General features: G+C 38.9%; 1 protein-coding gene across 1 annotated transcript in view; it reads right to left on the bottom strand.

The window, feature by feature from the left end:
- Positions 1-22,370, bottom strand: part of LOC140211921 (furin-like) — a 155,330-nt gene that overhangs the window by 12,192 nt on the left and 120,768 nt on the right. The window contains exons 10-13 of the mRNA XM_072282136.1: positions 17,829-17,932; positions 15,244-15,361; positions 3,038-3,217; positions 564-688 (exon numbers count right to left, since the gene is read on the bottom strand). Coding sequence (XP_072138237.1) covers positions 564-688; positions 3,038-3,217; positions 15,244-15,361; positions 17,829-17,932 — 527 coding nt within the window. The remainder of the gene's footprint in view (positions 1-563; positions 689-3,037; positions 3,218-15,243; positions 15,362-17,828; positions 17,933-22,370) is intronic.

Below are 22,370 nucleotides of genomic sequence, written 5' to 3'. Positions count from 1 at the left end.
ACATAACCAACTGGGGTGTGGGTTTTTAGGGGCAAGAGGGCGAGAATTAAGTGTTTGGAAGCACGGCAAGGAAGATAACAAGTGAATGCGGATGGGCAGAATGGGTGAGCAAGTAGCAGCTGAAATTAAACAGAATTGTGTAGTGATAGTTTGGCAGAAAGAACTAAGAGTGGCTAAATAACAGCTGTAAAGGCTGAGGAGTAATAGAAGGGTGGGTGGGGGGGTGGGTGTACAGGTGCCCAAAATTCCCATACACTAACACTTTCCATTCTAAAATCAGACAGACTGAAGATCATCAACAGATACACAAAGGTGGGTGGTTTAAGAAATGTTTTCACATGACAAATTCATACAATGTGACAAAAGCCAATTAAGACAAGATTATTTGACAGCAAATTACATAATGGAAAGAATATCAATGGACATCAAGAGATCAGCAGGAAGGGTTGTAGTAGATATCAGTCACAGGCACCATTGTCCCTCGAAATAAGTTATACAGAAGAGACATGGCCTTTAGGGAAGGATTCAGAGACGATACAATGCCTGATTTTGGAAGCACAAACCATAATTATTTAGACCAGGCATGCTCTCCAGTTCTAGAACCCATTCACCAGATGGATTTTCATCCCATGAATGTGTCGTCATGAATGCCCAATCTGTGAATCCTTCAGGTGAGTAGTCACGTTGTCTGCAGGGGATAAAAACAATGCAAATCAATACTTCAGAAACAGCTCCGTCACTCCACCACTCCTTAGCCCTTCTCCACGACCCGTTCTTCCATTTGGAAACATTAAATACCATGTAAATTCTGCAGTGGAATAAACTGTTGACATTTTGGGCTGAGTCACAGTCCTGATGAGAGGTCTCTGCCGGAAAGGTTGACTGTTTATTCCCTCCAATGATACTTTCCGAGTTACTCCAGCACTTTGTGTGTGTGTTGATCTAGATTTTCAGCAAAGCAGAATCTTGTGTTTACATTAAACACTGTTCTCTCATCTCATATCCATTTCCCCTCAATTTCCATCTTGAAAAATTTGCAAATCCAAGAACAAGGAGTTTTATCCTCATCCAAATCCTACATGGCTGCTGTATCGGGGTGTAGAATTGTTAGTTTTGTTGGAGTTTACCTTTCCTTTGCTTGTCTACACCTACCTAAGTAACAAGTCTACAGCAGATGCCATCTCACGGGCTCTTCACACAGCCCTGGAACATCTTGACAGCAAAGATGCGTGCATCAGGATGCCATGCATCAATTACAGTTCGGCATTTAACACCATCATGCCCTCTAAACTAATCAGTAAACTCCATGACCTGGGCATCAATATCCCTTGTGCAAATGGATCCTGGATTTCCTCACTGCAGACCCCAGTCAGTTTGGACTGGCAAAAACATCTCTTCCACAATCCCCATCAGCACAGGAGCACTGCAGGGATGCGTACTTAGCCCCCTGCTCTACTTGCTTTGCACCTATGACTGTGTGGCTAAGCACAGCTCCAATACCAAGTACAAGTTTGCTGATGACACCACTGTTGTGGGCCATATCTAAGGTGGTGGTAAATTAGCATACAGGAGGGAGATTGAAAATTTGTCTGAGTGGTGTAATAATAACAACCTCTCAATGTCAATAAGACCAAGGAACTAATAGAAGACTTCAGGAGAGGGAAACCAGCTACCCATTGGAGAATCAGAGGAGAGGGTCAGTAACTTTAAATTCCTGGGCGTCACCATCTGAGAGGACTTGTCCTGGACCCATCATATAAATATAATTGCAAAGAAAGCACCATAGCGTGTCTACTTCCTCAGGAGTCTGCGGAGATTTGGCATGTCATCAAAAAGCTTGGCAAACCTTTTGATGTGTGGTGGAAAGTGTGCTGACTGGCTACATTATGGCCTGGTATGGGAACACCAATGTCTTTGAGCAGAAAATCCTACAAAAGGTAGTGGATTTGGCCCAGTACATCACGGGTGAAGTCTTCCCCAACCATTGAGCACACTGACATGAAATGTTGCTGTAGAAAAGCAGCAACCAAAGTTCCTCACCACCCAGGCCATGCTCTTTTCTCGCCACCGCCATCAGGTAGAAGGTACAAGAGCACTACCAAGCTCAAGAACAATTACTACCCCTCAACCATCAGGCTCTTGAACGAAAGAGATAACTACACACTCTCCCTTCTGGTGTTCTCACAACTGATGGTCTCATTTTAGGGACTCCTTGTTATTTTATTTCATGCTCTTGTTATTTATTGTCATGTAGTTATATTTGCATTTACACCATTTTTTCTTCATTGATCATGTTTACAGCTACTTTTCTATGGATTTGCTAAATATGCCCACAGAAAAAGAATTTTAGGGTAATTGTGATAACATGTATGTACTCTGATAATAAACTTTACTTCAGACATTTTGAACTTTGAATTCGTAATTTTATATCATCATTACATGTCATTGTTCAGTGAATTTTCCAGTAATTTTGGTACAGTTGCTTCTGTATTTTTCTAGAAATTTGCTGATTTTCAGTAACAGGTGCTATACCACTTGAGCTAACTACTTTGGAATTTTGGATCTCTGGTCTGAGTATGAGATGACCATGAATATATTTTCCTTTGTCTTTCTTTGTTCATATAACATAATAAAATTGCTAGCAATGAATTTTATGCTCATTCTTGACTTCCAAGAACACTTGGCATTAGGATCCAACACCATTTTGATTTGGAAATGGTTCTTTATCGCTGTAAGATTTCAATCCAGGAAATCCATACTCCATGTAGTGGGAGTTTCTTCTCCAAAGTTACTGCTGCACTTCAGCTTAGCTCATCATCAGTTCTCAGAGGCAATTAAAAGTGCCCAATAAGTGCTAGCCCTGTAGTGATGTCCGTAACAAAATGAATATTGTTCAGCCTCTCATTAGAAATCATAGAGCCAAATCCCCTTTGTCAAATGGGCAAACACATTTTAAAACTCTAGAAACTACAGTACAAAATGACAAGATTTTCATTATTCACAGCACTACTGATTTTATGCAATTGCAAATTCATACCTTGGTGCCAGCAGCGTTGACTTCGTTCCCATTGGGCTGGTGAGGTATATAGCCAGGTCTCCACGCTTGCTATAGGATAGTGTGATCCTTGCCTGCACATGCTCCAAGGACTGAATAAAGTTTGGTGTTTGACGGCATGCATCAATACTCTTCCGTATCTCCAATCGGTTTTTAATTTCCCTAAAATGGCAAGCTCAACATCAGACCATGAAATAAAGGAAATGTCACAATATCCTCTGTACCCTTTACACAAGTTGTAAAGAGTAATTGTGGCCCAGTCTCTTGTCAGAGCTGCGGAGAACTATTTACATGTAGGTTGCCTCACCTAGTATAACTCTTGCCTTAAAAATCAGATGGCTGTGGTTTCAAGTCTGAGAGAAGGATGCAAACACAACTTAGGCTGACACACAAATGCAGAGCTGGAGGCAGTGTAACACTCACACAGGCACCCATGTTCAGGTGTGTTGCCGATTCAGGTAGATATTAAAGGATCCCAGAACAGTCAGGAGAACAGCAGGAAATGAAGCTGTAAATATCCAGCCCCATCAAACATCTCCAGAAATTAATAAGTACATTGCCAACGATCAGGATTCAACTCCCGCTGCTCTCTCTGTAGAGAGTTTGCGCGTTCTCCCTGTGACAACATGGGTTTCCCCTGGCTACTCCCGTTTCCTCCCACATTCCAAAGACACACCGGTTAGTACGCTGTGGGCACCCAATGTTGGCACCAGAAGTGTGGCAACACTTGCCGGGTGCCACCGGCACATCCTCGGATTGTGATTATTGTTGAAGCAAACTGCCCATCTCATTGTCTGTTTTGATATTTCCATGTACTTGTGACAAAGAAAACTAATTTTTAATCTCTGCTGGTTGCAAGTTTCTTGATGATTGACTCACTGCCTTGAAGTGCTCAACATTTCAGAGATACTGTACATTGAAATGTACAAGCCTTTTCTTTTTTTTAATATAATTTTTATTGAGTTTTCAAAAAGAATACATGAAAAGAGAATATCTACCCTCCCCCCCCAACCCTTCCCCCCGCATATAAAGTCCTACCTAAGAAAGAAAAGAAGAAAAAAAAGAAGAACCGCCTGGGTGTTGGAAGGTTTCCACATGCTCCATGGGATTCAAAATAAATTTGGTATACTTATTCGTTACTTTCCCCAAGGGACCAAGATCTTTATCGGAGCACTTAAATATGCCATCCTATCTTTTGTAAATAAGGGCGCCAAATATTCAAAAATGTTACATATTTATCTCTTAAATTATAAGTAATTTTTTCGAGTGGAATAGAACTAGCCATTTCATTATTCCAACGATCCATACTTAAATACGAATCAGATTTCCAAGTAACTGCTATAGTCTTCTTAGCTACTGCCAATGCAATTTTTATAAATTCTTTCTGATATTTATTCAATTTAAGTTTTGGTTTTATCCCTTCAATATCACCTAGTAGAAATAATACAGGGTTATGTGGAAGTTGAGTTCCAGTAATTTGTTCCAATAAGACTCTTAAATTTATCCAAAAGGGTTGAATTTTAAAACAAGACCAAGTAGAATGTAAGAAAGTACCAATTTCTTGATTACACCGAAAGCATTTATCGGATAGATTTGAATTTAATCTATTTATTTTTTGTGGTGCAATATATAATTGGTGTAAAAAATTATATTGTACTAATCTAAGTCGAACATTTATTGTATTTGTCATACTGTCAAGACAGAGTCTTGACCAATTTGTTTCATCAATATTAATATTCAGATCTGTTTCCCATTTTTGTTTTGACTTATGGATTCCTTGTTTAATTGTCTGTTTTTGAATCAAATTATACATACAAGAAATAAATTTTTTAATTTTGTTTTTGAATTAAAGTTTCAATTTCATTAGGTTTTGGCAAAAACATTGTTTGACCCAGTTTACCTTTTAAGTAAGCCCTTAATTGAAGGTAACAAAAGAAAGTGTTATTTGATATTTCATATTTATCCTTTAGTTGTTCAAATGACATCAATATACCTCGTTCATAACAATCTCCTATAAATTTAATCCCTTTTTGGTACCAATTATATAAAAGTTGATTGTCCATCGTAAAAGGAATAAGTCTGTTTTGGAACAAAGGTCTCCTTGCTAATAAAGATTTCTGTATTTCATTATCAACATTTATCTTATTCCATAGATCAATCAAATGTATTAATATAGGAGATTCTTTCTTTTCCCGTATCCATTTAGATTCCCATTTATATATAAACTCTTCAGGTCTATTTTCTCCTATCTTGTCTAATTCTATTTTAATCCATGCTGGTTTTCGATCATCGAAGAAAGATGCAATAAATCTAAGTTGATTTGCTTTATAATAATTCTTAAAGTTTGGAAGTTGTAATCCTCCTAACTCAAATTTACGTGTCAATTTTTCCAATGATATTCTTGACATTTTACCTTTCCAAAGAAATTTTCTCACACATTTATTTAACTCTTGAAAAAATTTCTGTGGCAATTGTATTGGTAATGTTTGAAACAAATACTGTAATCTAGGAAATATGTTCATTTTTACAACATTGACTCTACCTACTAATGTTATTGGTGATATCATCCATTTGTCAAGATCTTCTTGAATTTTTTTCAATAGTGGTAAATAATTAAATTTATATAAATTCTTTACATCATTATCAAGTCTTATACCTAAATACTTTATACCATTTACCGGCCATCTAAATTGGGTTGCTAACCGACATTGACTACAGTCTCCTTTAGTAAGAGGTAAAATTTCACTTTTATCCCAATTTATTTTATAACCTGATACCTTCCCATATTCATCCAATCTAGAAGATAATTTATGTAACGAATGTTGTGGGTTTGTTAAGTAAATCAAAACATCATCGGCAAAAAGATTAATTTTATATTCCTCCTGATTAACTCTAAAACCCATAATATCTGGATCAATTCTGATTAGTTCTGCTAATGGCTCTATCGCCAGTACAAATAAAGCAGGTGATAATGGACAACCTTGTCTAGTTGACCTTTTTAACTGGAATGGTGTTGAAATTTGAGAGCTTGTCACTACTTTAGCCTTAGGGTTAGAATTTAAAATTTTAATCCAATTTATAAAAGATGTTCCTAACCCATATTTTTCTAATACTTTAAATAAAAAATCCCATTCTAATCTATCAAATACTTTTTCTGCATCCAAGGCTACTACTATACTCTTCTCGTCCCTTTTTTGTGCCAAATGAATTATACTGAGTAGCCCAGTTACATTATCTGCCAATTGTTTATTTTTAATAAATTCTGTTTGATCCATATGTATTAATTTTGGTAAGTATTTAGATAATCTATTCGATAAAATTTTTGCTATTATTTTATAATCAGTATTCAATAAAGAAAAAGGCCTGTATGATGTTGGTTTCATAGGGTCTCTGTCTTTTTTTGGCAATACTATTACAATCGCTGTTGAAAAAGATTCTGGGAGTTTGTGTTTTTTCTGCTTGACGTATTAACTCCATAAAGAGAGGAAATAATAAATCTTTAAACTTTTTATAAAATTCAGGTGGAAAACCATCTTCTCCTGGAGATTTATTACTTTGAAGTGATCCTAAAGCTTCTTAACTTCTTTTAATGTAAAAGGCATATCTAATCCCTTCTGTTCTTCCGAGTTCAATTTTGTAAGAATTACTTGTGATAAAAACCTTTCTATCTCATTAACATCATTTTGTGATTCTGATTGATATAATTCAGAATAGAAACTTTTAAAGGTTTCATTTATTTCAAGAGGTTTATAAGATATTTTATTTGCACTTGTTCTAATTGCATTTATTGTTTTGGAAGCTTGTTCTGTTTTCAACTGCCAGGCAAGAATTTTATGTGCTCTCTCACCTAACTCATAATACCTTTGCTTAGTTCTTATAATTGCTTTTTCCATTCTATATGTCTGAAGTGTATTATATTGTAACTTCTTATTGACAAGTTGCCTTCATTTTTCTTCCGACATATATCTTTGAGATTCTTTCTCTAATTTTGTAATCTCTTTTTCCAATTGATCTAGTTCTGCCATATATTCTTTCTTAATTTTAGACGTATAACTTATTATCTGGCCCCTCAGATATGCTTTCATCGCATCCCATAATATAAATTTATCATCCACTGAATGAAAATTTGTATCCAAAAAAATTGGATCTGCTTTTTCATAAAATCACAAAAATCTTGACGTTTTAATAATGTTGAATTAAATCTCCATCTATAAGCCACTTCTTCCTTATCAGTCATTATTATTGTCATTAATAAAGGAGAATGATCTGACAATATTCTTGCTTTATATTCCATATTTTTCACTCTGTGTTGAATATGCATTGATAATAGGAAAAAAATCTATCCTTGAGTAAGTTTTATGTTCTTGAGAATAGAACGAATAGTCTCTTTCTTTAGGATTGATTCTTCTCCATATATCAATCAAATTTAAGTCTTTCATCAATGATAAAGTTAGATTTACTACCTTCGATTTTATAACAGCCTTAGTTGATCTATCTAAGATTGGGTCTAAGCAAAAATTAAAGTCTCCTCCAATTAATATTTTTTCATGTGCATCTGCCAAATTCAAAAAAGCTTCTTGTATGAATTTTGCATCGTTTTCATTTGGTGCATAAATATTCATAAATGTCCATAATTCAGAGAAAAGTTGACAATGTATAATCACATATCTTCCCGCAGAATCGGTTATTACATTTTGTATTCTAATTGGTAACGTTTTATTGATCAAAATTGCTACTCCCCTCGCTTTTGAATTAAATGAAGCCGCAACAACACTACCCACCCAATCTCTCTTTAGTTTCTGATGTTCTGTTTCTGTTAAATGCGTTTCCTGTAAAAAGGCTTCATTTTCTTAATATGTGTTAAGATTCTTTTTCTTTTCACTGGTCCATTAAGCCCATTAACATTAAAACTCAAAAAATTCAATAAATTAGTCATTATTCTTAACAAAGTTACTCCAATCTAAAACATTACTTATCTTCTCAACTCTCATAGTTCCTTGGGGAATCTCTTTGAACTTCACCATGTTGCTATGTGTTCCCCTCCCAACCCTCCAGGCAAAAAGAAAAAAAAATAGAATAAATACAAAAAAAGAAAAAACAAAATACCCCCCCTCACTAATGTTGTGAATGAAAAGATACACAACACTACCCCCCTCCATTTTGCGGGTCATGGCTAAAGCCACGCTTGCACACATGATTAGCGTAGCAATTGGTCAGTGCTTTTTCCAGCTCCCCCGCAACAAAAAAAATTATATATATATAAACAAAATTAATGTTACTATTCCCAACTAGTATTCTTCAAATTTTAATCTTTCTTCCCCCACTCGTATAATTAATAATATATTTATATATTCATCCGCCCAAAAATCCAACAAGTCCATTCTTGACCCAGTCTTCATCTTCAATCTATCTCGCTCCCCTGGATTTGTTCTTGTATCTGGTGAATATTCAGAGAATCTCGCACAAACTGCTCCGCTTTCCGGTAGTCATCAAAAAATTTTTTTTCTCCACCAGGCAAAAAAATCTTCAAGGTTGCAGGATAACGCAATATAAATTGATAACCGTGATCCCATAGGATTTTTTTCACTGGATTAAATTTCTTCCTTCTCTTCAAAAGTTCATAACTTATGTCAGGGTAGAAAAAAACTTTGTTCCCTTGAATCATCAATGGCCCTTTTCTATTCTTGGCAGCTTGGGCAGCTGCCTGTAGAATCCTTTCCTTGTCTTGAAATCTTAAGAATTTTATTAAAATCGATTGTGGATATTGGTCATCTTGTGGTTTTGGTCTTAGAGCTCTATGTGTCCACTCAATTTCAATTGATCGAACCTCCTCTTTCATTTGCAAAACTTCCAGGATCCATCTTTGAAAAAATTCTATTGGATTTTCTCCCTCCATACCTTCTTTAAGACCAACAATTTTGATATTATTACGTCTACTGAAATTTTCCAACATGTCCACTTTCTCCAAGAGTCGATTTCTTTCGGAGTTCCAGACAAGCAGATCATTTTCTGTTTTTTCCACTCTATCATTCATATGCCCCATTGCTCTTTCCATCTTCTGAAGCTTCTTATCCATTTTATCCTGTCTTTTCATAGCTTTATTATAGCACATCCTCATATCTCTAAGCTCTGCTCTTACTTTTCTTAGTTCAGCCGCTAATTGCAATAAAGCCTCTTTTATGTCTCCATCATTTCCTTTGCTTCCAATCGCTTCCAGTTCTTCCTCTTCCTCTGTGTTCTCTGCGGAATCGAATTCTGACTCTGAGTCACTTTCAGTTGCAGTGGCTGTCGGTTCTTGTAGTTTGCGTTGTGTCGATTTGCGCATGCGCATTTCCGGCATCTTCTTCCGAGAGACCGCTACTGCTGCCATTGCTCCCTGTTCTATGCCGGAGATAGAATGCATCTTCTCCGAAGGAGATCCAACCTGAGTCTGAGGCTCCATCGTTGCAGTAGGCCCTTTTTTCTTCCCATCTCGCGGCGGCTTCACAACAACAGACTTCTTCTGTTGCGGTTTACGAGCCATATCGTAAAATAGTCTTGCAAAGTTTATAAATAGTTTTCAGACAGTATTTATTAACTTTGTTTTGTTTAACCGGTACTTTGCTGATTTTTTACGGGACAGCTGGATTTACACGTCTCAATCCCACGTCATCACATGACGCCCCCCGCCTTTTCTTAAAATTTAATTGTGTGAATGCTGCAACTTTACTCAAGCCCTGGGGACAGTTTGCAGCCACCCACACACAGAAAGTACAGTAGCTGCATTGCCACTGCACAGAATGAATAACAACTGTGGGAAGTACAAACCTCAACAGTGGTGAACTCAAGACAAAAGCCACATGTCAAAAATCACTTAAGCTTTTGGTTAAGAATTCGCCCCTTTATGGTGTCCACATTATGTTCTTCACCCTGAACACGGCTATCACATGAAGCTGTTAGCAAATTATTAATCAGCAAACCAGAACAATGCTAATGTATTTCAGCAGCTCTTTTTCATTAGAAGTTTGAGTAGAATTGGTACAATTGCAAGAAAAAGTTTGTGAATCCTTTGTAATTACCTGGTTTTCTGCATTAATTACTCATAAGATGTGGTTAGATTTTTGTCCGCCTAAACTGATAACACACAAACAACTGTACTTTTCATGGCTTTATTGAACACAGTTTTTAATCATTCATAGTTCAGGCTGGAAAAAGTATGTGACCCCTTGTATTTATTAACTGGTAGAACCTCCTTTAGCAGCAATAACCTCCATCAAACATTTCCTGGTCACAAACAGAAAATCTGCAGATGCTGGAAATGTAAGCAACACACATAAAATACTGGAGGAACTCAGCAAATCAGGCAGCATCTATGGAAACGACATTTCAGATTGAACCCCTTCGGCAGGACTCCGAGTAAATGCCTGCTGAGCTCCTCCAGCGTTTTGTGTGTGTTGCAAACATTTCCTGGTATTCTTTTGCAAACTTGCGATGTGCAGCATTTTTTTTTTGGAGAGCGGTAGTTTCCCCCAGGGTGTCCTTCCGTGAACACCATTCTTGTTCCAATATTTTTCTTATTGTGGACACACAGAGACTTTAGCAAATTCTGCAGGTCTTTTGCTGTTACCCTTGGGTTCTTTTTCACCTCCTTCAGCAACGCACATTGTTCTCTTGGCATGATCTTCTCTTCCTAGGGAGAGCAGCAACAGCACTGAATTTCCTCCATTTGTTGACAATGTCTGTTGCTGTGGACAGATGAACAACTGGGTCTTTCAAAATGCTTTTGCAGCCTTTTCCAGCTTCATGCATCTCTACAATTCTTCTCAGGTCCTCCGAAAGCTGTTTTGATTGAGGCACGGTGCACATAAACAGATCTTTCTTGACAAGACCATAAGACATAGAAGCGGAATTAGGCCATTCAGCCCGTCGAGTCTGCTCCGTCATTCCATCATGAGTGATCTTGGATCCCACTCAACCTCAGACACCTGCCTTCTCGCCATATCCTTTGATCCCCTGACCAATCAGGAAACTATCAATCTTCGCTTTAAATATACCCACGGTCTTGGCCTCCACAGCTGTATGTGGCAGAGCATTCCACAGATTCACCACTCACTGACTAAAAGAATTCCTCCTTAAATCTGTTCTAAAGGGTTGCCCCTCAATTTTGAGGCTGTGCCCTCTAGTTCTGGATACCCCCAGCATAGGAAATATCCTCTCCATATCCACCCTATCTAGTCCTTTCAATATTTGGTAGGTTTCAATGAGATCTCCCCCACAATCTTCTAAACTCCAATGAGTACAGGCCCAAGGCTGTCAAACGCTCCTCATATGTTAACCCCTTCATTCCCGGAACCATCCCCATGAAGTTCCTCTTTATGCTTTCCAATGACAATACATCCTTTCTGAGATAAGGGGCCCAAAACTGTTGACAATACTCCAAGTGTGCCCTGGCTGGTGTCTTATAAAGCCTCAGCGTTATCTCTTTGCTTTTATATTTTATTTCCCTTGAAATGAATGCCAACATTACATTTGCCTTCTTTACCACAGACTCAACCTGTAAATTAACCTTTTAATTTACAGAAGACTCGGTTCTGTCAGTAATCTGTGTTTTTTTTTAATAGGGCAGGGCACCTCTACAACCAACACCTGACTCCAAATAGCTTTTGTAGAAGGCATTATCTGAGAGGCTCACATACTTTTTCTGAACCTAGACTATGATTGTTTAAATGGTGTACTCAGTATTGAAGCGAAGTAGTACAATTGAGAGTTATGAGTTTAGGCAGATTATGTTTGTCTATTATTGTGACTTAGATGAAGATCAGACCAAACTTTATGAGTAATTAATGTAGAAAACCAGGTAATTGCATAGGGTTCACAAATGTTTTCTTACACCAAGGACTGTAGAGCCGGGCCCTGACACCTCACCCAGTACCAAGGGCAGCAGAGAGCAGCCCTGACAACTCACCCTGTACCAAGAATGGCAGACAGTGGACCCGATACCTCACCCTGTGCCAAGGACGGCAGAGAGGGACCCTAACACCTTACCCAGCACCAAGGACTCAGTCCGAAATGTCGACTGTTTATTCCTTTCCATAGATGCAACCTGACCTGCCAAGTTTCTCCAGCATTTTGTAGGTATTGCTTTGGATTTCCGGCATCTGCAGAATTTCTCAGATTTAAAATGTGCCAACGATAAATGGATGAGATCTTTGAGGCAAATGGCTGAGAAGTTTGGTTGGGGGTGAGGTCAGGGATAACATTGGACCACAAGACACAGGCGCAGAATTAGGTTGTTCAGCTCATTAAGCCTGCCCTGCCATTCCATCATGGCCGATTTATTATCTCTCTTAACCCTATACTCCTGTCTTGGTTTATCAACTCCAAAGTAGCCCAATTTCTTGCTTCCTCGAAGAAATCTGCACCATCTTAATATGAAAGCAACTCCACTGTAGTTTAGGTCTTCAGGAAACTATTAGTTGTATCTGTCTATTCACATAATTGAGTACAAACCAGGAACATTCCGGGCTTGCTCCAAGGATGCGTTAAATCATCATTTAACCTAATCTGAAGAACGTAAACATCTTTGACCATGAAAGCTAGTGGTAATGTTAGATTAACATAATCTACAAAATTAGAAATCATTTGGGGTTCAAAGACTTCACAGTTCTAGCTTTAACGGTAGTGGCACGCTAGTGCAGTGGTTAGCGTAACGCTTTGCAGTATCAATGATTGAAAGATAGGGGTTCAAGTACTGCTGCTGTTGGTAAGGAGTTTGTACATTCACCCCGTCACCTGGGTTTCATCTAGGTCCTCTGGTTTCTGTCACATGCTAAAGACCTATAGATTAGTAAGGGTTAGTAAATTGTGGGCACGCAATGTTGACGCCAGAAGCATGGCGACACTCGAGGGCTGACACCAGTACATTTCCGGACAGTGTCGGTCACATGCTACACTGGCTGTGTGGTAGTGTTCTATGTTTTCTGTGTGCGTGCCCAGTTCAACTAGCTCATGAATGATTGTTTTACTCAACCATCCAGAGAAGAGAATTGAGAACTTGGCACTGAAATTCAATTAGTGAGGCGTGAGGAGTGGCAGCCAGATCTGAGCCTGCTCTGCAATTCAGTGAAGTTGTGGCCAATTCAAAAGGGATATTTAATGATTTATTTCAGCGACGCAGTAGAGTAGGCCCTTCCAGCCATGCCACCTCAGCAACCACCAACAAATCCAATTAACCCTAATCTAACCACGGGACAATTTTCAATGGCCAATTAACCTACACGGTACGTCTCTAGACTGTGGGAGGAAACTAGAGCACCCAGGAAAAACACACGCAATTCACAGAGAGGACGTACAGAGACTGGAATTGAACTCTGAAATGCTTCGAGCTGTAATAACGTCACACTAACAGCTGTGCTACCATGGTGTAGACCAATAGAGTCACTGTTGGGAAGACACTGTTAGCATCCTAACCTGCAACAGCCAATCACAACTGCATTGATATATCTGACTTTGGTTTTTGCAGTTAATACATCCGCCACCAAGCAGGCACACTGTGATGAGGTATCACCAGATGGGATTTGCAGTGCCAGTACTTTAACAGTTCTTGTCCAGTTCACCTATGACAAAAGCTGTTCCATCATTATATGTGATGATTTGGCATTTCATCATATTTCACTTATCATTTGGAAGTTTGATTCATTTACTACTTATTCAAAGCATGTTATGGAACCGAAACAACATTGCTAAGCTGACAAGCAATCCCAGGCTGACTGATTGGTCATTGTTCCTACCAATGTCTCTTCTTCTGATGACGACTTTTAATGGCAGTTGGCGGTCAAACTTAAAGGCGCATTACCACCACCAACTGGTAAAGTTGGAAAGTGGTGTATAGAGTTGGGAAATAAAACCCCTACTAGTTCTTTATCAAGTGAAATCTAAGTTACCCCAAAAAGCTCTATAAATTGCAAATAATGGAAGACAATATTGTGAATTCAATTAAAGTCACTTCCATAACTTAGTGAAGTTTTTAAATGAAAGCCATCAACCCCCAAAGATAGTGGTGAAGCCTGCATGTGCTTTCTGTCAACCTTATACTTTTACAATGTGAAGCATGTGTTCAAGTACAGTATGCCCAATTCTAAGTTGAGTCAATTAATTCCCTCCCTTCTTGTTTTACCCCCCCCTCTCCTATCAATCCAACGGTTCTATGTATTCTGTAAAGGTGTCTCCCTTATGTCCATTATCCCATGTCTTGCCATAACTCTAATTCTTAACGCCACCAACCCCTTAGCTTTTGATTTGCTAATTGGAAGGTCTATATCCACAGCTGAACTTAACAGTTGTTTTGGCCGTACAATCAACCCGCTCATTCCGCTCTACACCTCTATGTACAGGGACCCATAAGAAGGTGACATGTAAACCAATACTTTGAATATGAAATAAAGTTTGCAGAGCTTCCAGCAGTACGTCTGACCTACTGCTAGAATGACCTGTTTTAAGACTAATCAAAACTGAAAAAGAATCTGAACAAATTACAACTTTGCAAGGACGAATTTCCTCCACCCACTGTAAGCCCAAAATGATGGGAACCAATTCTGCTGTATATACTGGTGTGGGTAGCAAGTCATTTCTTTGTAGTTACCTGTAATTCAGGCACAAAAACAGCCACACCAGCATTCCCAGTTAAATTATCTTTTGATCCATCAATAAAAATGGTTAATGTATCACAATAACTTTCTTTAACAAATTGATGAACCAACTCCCAGGCATATCAATATCTTGAATGTTCTTTGGGCAAACCATTCAAATTGTCGCCCTTTGGGATGAACTGTTTGAGTTCTGGGATTTTTGTAGTTGTTTGGTTTTCCTGAATAAAGGTTTATACCGAGTTCCGCCTTTGCTCTGTCTCCTGGCTTTGAGTCTCATCAGTAATTATAAGGCAAGCAAACACAACAAAGCATCAATAATTTTACTCTAAGTTTCTCTACCTCAAGCCTACATTAGACGAAATACCAAACTGTTCCTCACATACACATGTAGTAAGCCAGCAGATAACGAAGACTTTGTAATTATAAAAATCCCTTCAAAAGCATCCAATTTTCCATGACCCCTTAATCTATACAAGCTATTAAATTTAAGGCGAATAGCATAACATTTTGCTACAGGCACACCTTTACAATGGAAGTGCCCGGTAATAAACATTTACTTACTTTGACTCAGAAGTAATCACAATGACACATTTCCGCTGATCTCCAACACTTGTCCAATTTTTAGCTAATGTGACCATAGCTCCAGCATCAAGTAGCCCATATCCATACGAGTGACTGACTGCAAAGGAAGGGGAACATCTCACTGTTAATTTTACAGAAGTAATCTCATCCCTTTAATTAAAAGGTAGCGTAGTGATTAGCGCAAAGCTATTACAGCTTGGGGTGTCGGAGTTCGGAGTTCAATTCCGGCGTCCTCCGTAAGGAAGCTTGTATGTTCTTCCCATGTATGCTTGCTTTTCTCCGGGTGCTCCAGTTTCCTCCCAAAATCCAAAGCTGTACAGTTAGTAAGTTAATTGATCATTGTAAATTGTCCCATGATTAGGCTGGGGTTAAGTCGGTGGGTTAGAAGGGCCTGTTCCATGCTGTTATCTCTAAATTAAAAAAAAATTAAAATAATACAGCTAAACTGACAATTAGGGTTGTACATAGAGAGAGCATTTTTAGAAACCCATAACTATCTATGAAATAACTAGGCAGGGTAGGATGGGAGAGAGAAATAGAAAAGAAACTGAGGTGGAAGGACAAGAATGATTGAGGAGAGAAAAATATAAATTACAAGTCTGAAATGTTGAATATTTTTTAAACCTACTGTAATTGTAAGAGTTTAATTTGCAATTCTATCATAGAACTGGTGAAAGTGTGGAAGAAGCTGAAGGATTCGTTGGATATAGCACATCAAACCTTGCAGCCTCCTAATTTATGTAGAAGACAATAAAATATTATAAGATCCAAAATGACCTCATGGATGTACAGTAGTAAGAAGCTCCACAGCAACATAGCCAAGCAACTCAAAAGGAGCAGCACACACAAAACGGAGGATCTCAGCTGGTCAGGCAGTATCTATGGAATGGAATAAACAGTTGATGTTTCAGGCCAAGATCCTTCACCTCGACTGGAAAGGAAGAGGGAAGAAGCCAGCATAAGGTGGTGGCGGGTGAGAGGAAGGAGCACATGCTGGTGAGAGGGAAGGTGGGTGAGTGAGGAAGGGAGATGAAGTGAGAAGCTGGGAGGTGATAGGTGGAAAAGGCAAAGGGTTGAAAAAGAAGAAATCGATAGAAGAGGAGGGTGGATCATAGTAGACGCTGTCTGAGGTGGAATGTTTTATTTATGAGGAGAGATAGGCGAGTCAGTGTTGTTTTCCTTTAAGAAGAGAAAACTAATGGGGATTTGGAGGGAGAACCTAGAGGGATACAACACCATGAGGGACACCATGGCAAGGGAATCTAAGTCCACAGGGTAAAAATTCAAGGTTAGAAGTAAAAAGGTTACAGGCAATCTGAGGAAAATAAGTTTTACTTAGTGGCTGGAATCTGGAACAGTGCTTGAGATAGTGGAAGTACTCATGCAATATTTAAACAGTATCCAGAAGAACAAATGAATAGCTAAGGAGCAACAAGACTGAAGACTCAGTGTGAATGGGTAGTTGTCAAATGTGTTAATTGTTTAATTGTTAAGCTGCAAAGAAAAATAAATTGTCTGCTTGTATTTTATATAACTAGTTATATTCATGTAACTGTTTAGTATGTTTCCTAGTGGCCAGAGTATGCATTTGCAGTTGCCCAGTGTGTCCCCTAGTGGCTGCAGTTCTTTGTATCACTCTGGAAAGCTCTGGAAGCTTCTCTGGTGCTGCATTATTTGAATAGGAGCTATCTGATTGGCTGACTCTTATCTGCAAAGTTAAATGCAATGTTCCTTGTCTTTGGAGTACAAGAGCTGAACACGTGGTGGCGCCATTTTCTAAACTCTTTTTGCTTCTTTCCCTTCACTCTCCAGTCTCTGTTTCTGTTACTGTACATTTTCAATTTTCTTTGTTCTATTAACGCTTCATAAAATGAGCTCGAAGCAACAAGTTTCACACCTTTTTCCTGACTTCCAAAAGAACCTTGGATTAAAAACATCCGAATCCAACAATTATAGATAAGGTGGGCTCAAAGGCCAGCTTCTGTGCTTCACGTTAAAATTTGGCAGCCAGTCATAGAAAAGAATTAGGACAAGTGCTGAGAAGCCTGGTGAAAGTATCCTGAAGGTTTAGGTTTTTAACAGGTATCAAAACAGAATGAAATATTGAAGTGTGAAGTGAGGAACCACACAAAAAACCTTGCATGTTACATGGAAGAATGGCTTCTCTCCATCCATAAAACATAGAGAACTTATTGCACATACTACTAACATGCTTACAAAAAGATCCCTTAGCAAAAAGATCCCAAGGCACTGCAAGAAAGCATCAGACAACATCAATATCTACAGAGAAGGAAACAACACAGAACTTGATCAAAAACAGTTTATGGTTAGGAGGAAAAAAAAATCTAATAAATGGAACCACCAAACAAGATGTATTTGAAATCCAAAGGAACTTGTTGATTAGTTCATGGGATAATCTGCCAGGCAGACAAAATGGAGAAACATCAGGTGTTCAAGTTGCAGCTGTTTGTACAAGCTTGGGTGAGCTGAACGGAGATTCTCTTCCCCTTGATTTTGCTTTCACTGCCAGGAGCAACCCAACACAAAACAGGTCACATTGTTACCTTTGCGACCAACTCCATTTGTAATCCAGTCGTTGGAGGACAGGTGAGCTGGCTTAGACGTTCGTACTACAAGGTGCTGCATGTCACGCCAGGTGAGATTTTTACTTGGAGGAGAGGAAAAATCACAATGAATTAAATGAGCTTTGCAGTAAACCAGGTTATTTGAGTATGGTTCTCCCCGTAGGGAATTCTCTACTCTATTTTCAATATTAAAAGAACAGCAGCACAGTAGCGTAGCGTTTTACATTGGCAATGATTAGGGTTCAATTCCCACCAATGTCTGTCAGGAATTTGTACATTGTTCCCGCAAGCATGTAGGTTTCCTCCAGGTGCTCTGGTTTCCTCCCACATTCCAAAGATGTATAGGCTTGCGTTAGTAGGTAATGGGCATGCTATATTAGCACCGGAAGCATAGCTGCCCCCAGCAAACCCAAATAATGCATTTCACTGTACGTTTTGATGTTCATGTGACAGATAAAGTTAATCTTTGCAAAGGCATTGCAGAGGATGGAAAAAAACAGCGCAAATCACCTTTTACTTGCTTAAGGCATTACAATTATTAAGAATTGTGTCAAGTGAGTTGGGAAAATAGGCCAGAGGAAAGATTAATATGAACAGAAGCAGATTTTTAAGCAGTTATTTCATCGCGCTCAGCAGAAACTTACCCCAATCAGAAAGGAGGACTCAATGAGCAAGGCAAATCCAGAGTAAAAAGGCAGTTAAGGGAATTATTATATTTTAATGAGAGTATATATAGTAGTACAAGCTAGAGGTAGCAAAACAACTATCTCTTTTCCTGCCCCCAAGGATCTCATGACTAAAAAGTTAATGCGGAAGAAAAACGAGAATAAACTGGCAAGTAATACGATGAATAGATCAAGCGGAGGGTAACTAAGGCAAGTGTTGGATCCCTGGAGAGTGTGACTGGGCAATTTGTGAGAAACCAGTCCATGATTTAAACCAGTATCTTACATATAGTGCAGGACATTGCAAATATTTCAAGAATAATAAATGGGCTATTTTCAAATAATGGAAGAACTTGTAAAAATTCCTGCTATGAGTAACAAGGTATTGAAAAAGCTAATGACTACAGACAGACAAATTATTTTCAGGACCAGAACCCAATTGTATACATCCAAGAGCTTTAATGGAAGTGACTGAGATAATGGAGCTATTTCCCCCCCACCCCCATGTGTTATGGAGTGCCACAATAGCACAGTGGTTATTGTTTCCTCCCACAGTCCAAAGATGTACCGATTAGTAGGTTAATTGGTCGTTGTAAATTGTCCTGTGATTAGGTTAGGGTTGATCAGGGGTTATTGGGCAATTGCGGATCGAAGGGCCAGAAGGACCTGTTCCACAGTGTAACTCTAAATAAACAAAATAAAGTTCCGGAAGTGTTCCGGTTGATTGTAAAATCACAAATGTAACTCCCTTGTTGAAGAATGGAGGGCAACAAGAAAAAACAACCTGTAGGTCAGTTCACTTAATCTCTGTTGGTTGGAGATACTGGAGGCCGTAATCATGGAAGAAACAGCTAGTACAAAAGACGATATGTATTCAAACCAAGTTATCTTGAGTTTACGAAAAGAAACAGTATTTACCAAGTTTGCTAGAGCTCTTTAAGGAAATAACAAGCAGAGTTGATAAAGAAGAACCTATAAATATAGCATATGATGAATTTTCACATGTCATTTGCTAGGGTGACATGTAAAAGGCTGGTGCGTGAGATAAAATATTCAGAGGAAGTGGATTGAAGACTGGTTAACACAAGGAAAAGAGTCAGCTTAGTGTAGCAGTTAGCACAATGCTTTATAGCACCAATGATCACTGATCAGAGTTCAATTCCCACCGCTGTCTGTAAGAAGTTTGTCCGTTTTCCATGTGATGGTGAGACTTTCCTCTGGGTGCTCTGGGCGTTCCAAAGACGTGTGGGTTAGGGTCAGTAAGCTGTGGAGAAGCTGTGTTAGCAGCAGAATCATGGAAACACTTGCTGGCTGCATGCAGCATACCCTCGGACAGTGCTGGTCATGAATGCAAAATAATGCATTGTTTCAATTACTGTATTATCTTTAACTGTCAGAAAAAAAATGGGTCTTTTCAGAATGGAAGGATGTAACTAGCAATTATTTATTAGATTCCTAACTTGGAAGGGACAGAATGTAAATTTGCTGACGACAGAAAATTGTGGGAGGGCACATGCAATTTAGACCAGTTAATGAGGTAAACCCATAAGACATAGGAGCAGAATTATGCCATTTGGCCATCAAGTCTGCTCTGCCATTTGATCAAGGCCGATTTATTATCCTTCTCAACCCCATCTTCCTGCCTTCTCCCTGCAACCTTCACTCTGTCATGGATGGTCCCAAACCCAGCTACAAAAAGTGCAAGAGAAATGCTAAGAGAAGCTCAAAATTCTCATCCCTGTGAGGAAGGATACATCAAGAATATGGGCTATACCTGGGGAACTTAAAATACTGCAGGCCTACCCCATCAAGAAGATGGACTTGATATGGACTGTGTTACTGTGTGCTACAGAACGGTATCGGAGTTGGTGTGCGAAAGTGGTCTGCTATCTAACAGCAAGTGACTGTCTTAGGTGTTTCTCTTGTGATTACAAGACCCTGTTGGACATTGGTAATGTAAAATATTGCAAGTCCATTTCCCTTGTTTATTGGCAAGATAGATGGCGTGAGAGCTGTGTGGCCTTGGTTCTAGCGAGAACGAGGCCTTACACAATGGGCTTGCTTGTTGCAGCAATTCAAGACAGGAGACACCAGGGGCATTGCAGTGCAGCTCCATGCTGGGTTGGGGTTGGGGTGGGGGGGGGGGGGTCTGCCATCCAGTGTTAGATTGGTGGAATGACTAGCTGGGTTGCAAGCGCACATACATACGTTCGTCTGCAGAATGCTGAGAACTGCTTGTTCTTGCCAATAACACTAATGCACCATCAATTTACAAAACATGTCACTCAGGGATTTGGGCTATATAAATATGTTTGACGTGTGCTGTGTACTGTGTTTTATACCTACGCCCTAGAGGAACGCTATTTAATTTGGCTGTATTCATGTTTGATTGAATGACAATTAAACTTAAATTTGAAGTTAAGGAACATGAAAGATTTGCATAGGACAGAGGACCCTAGTGAGCTGCTGATAGTGGCCTATGTCCCAATAGGGGTGATATGCTTAAATTGCATCCTTACTAATCAAGAACCTATCAGCCTCCACTTTAAACATACCCAATGAGATGTAGATAGGTTGACTAAGTGTGTGTATATAAAGTACACGGAGCTAAATGTAGTAAAGCGTGTGGTCCTGCACTTCAGCACAGGGGATGAAAAGGCAAATTATCCCAATGACAAACAATTGTAAATAAATGAAGTACAGAGATCAAGGTGTTCTTGTGTGTGAAACATGAAGTCAGCATGAAGGTACAAAAGGTAATTAAGAAAGCTAATGGACCAATTAATTGCTGAAGGGTTAGAGCCTATAAATAGAGAATCAATGTTAAAAAGGTACAGCACAGTGTGAGGCACACCTGTTTCCTTTACAGTTTTGGTCTCTTTATAATACACACCCTTATTTAAGGTAAACCGGCAATGGCAGCAGTCTAGAATAGATTCACTAGGATCCAGGGATGAGAGGGCTACCCCATCACAAAGGCTTAAAATAGTTACACTTTTATTTCGGGAAGAATAAGGGGTGATCATACTGAAATATCTAAGATCTTAAGAGGTCTAAACAGGGCTAAAGGTCATTGGCTACAGTTTTCCACCTCTACAGGACTTGTTCGTGTCCTAGATAAAGAATTAGACAGGAAAGTCATTGCAGACACTCCCCACCCAAAAAAGCTCCCTTCTGGAAAATGCTATAGGGCTATCAAAACAATAATTCCACACCATTTTAAAAGTTTCTTCCCCCACCCTCCCCCCAGAAGTTAATCATTTTAGTTAGCCCTGCCCCACCCCGCTCTATTACTTCACTTTAAACTACTTTTGATAATACTGTTTCCATTGTAAATATACGCTGCCTGCGCGCACCACCCAATTATACACGTGACCAATTAACCTACAAACCAGCAGGTCTTCAGAATGTGGGAAGAAACCGGAGCACTCAGAGGAAACCCAGCTGGTCATGGGGAGAATGTACAAATGCTTTACAGGCAATGATGTTTTCTTACATGTCACATCAATACACTATAGCAATTTCAGAAGGCTTGTAAATGTACATGGCAATTAAAGTTGATCCTTGATGTTTCCACCAGTGGGAGAGTCTTGAACTGGGGGGGGGGGAAGAGAGGTCATCAGTTCCTGAGGTATGTAGGAATTTTCACTTGGCAAATTGGGACACATCGGGACTCAATACATTTTGGCCCAATTAACCTGTTTCATGGAAATAGTTAAAAGGTATATAAAAAGGCATAAAAAAGACTATCTACATAACAAATTATGTATTTAAGTGAAATACAGAACAAATTAGAACACTACCAATACCACTGCAGTACTATAAAACTGTTCCTAATAGTTATTGGAGAAATTCA

This window comes from Mobula birostris, chromosome 18 (assembly GCF_030028105.1).
Source record: "Mobula birostris isolate sMobBir1 chromosome 18, sMobBir1.hap1, whole genome shotgun sequence".
In the NCBI taxonomy this organism is placed as follows: Eukaryota; Metazoa; Chordata; class Chondrichthyes; order Myliobatiformes; family Myliobatidae; genus Mobula; species Mobula birostris.
Note: the sequence above shows the minus strand (reverse complement) of the source record. Positions and strands in the feature narration are given on the sequence as shown.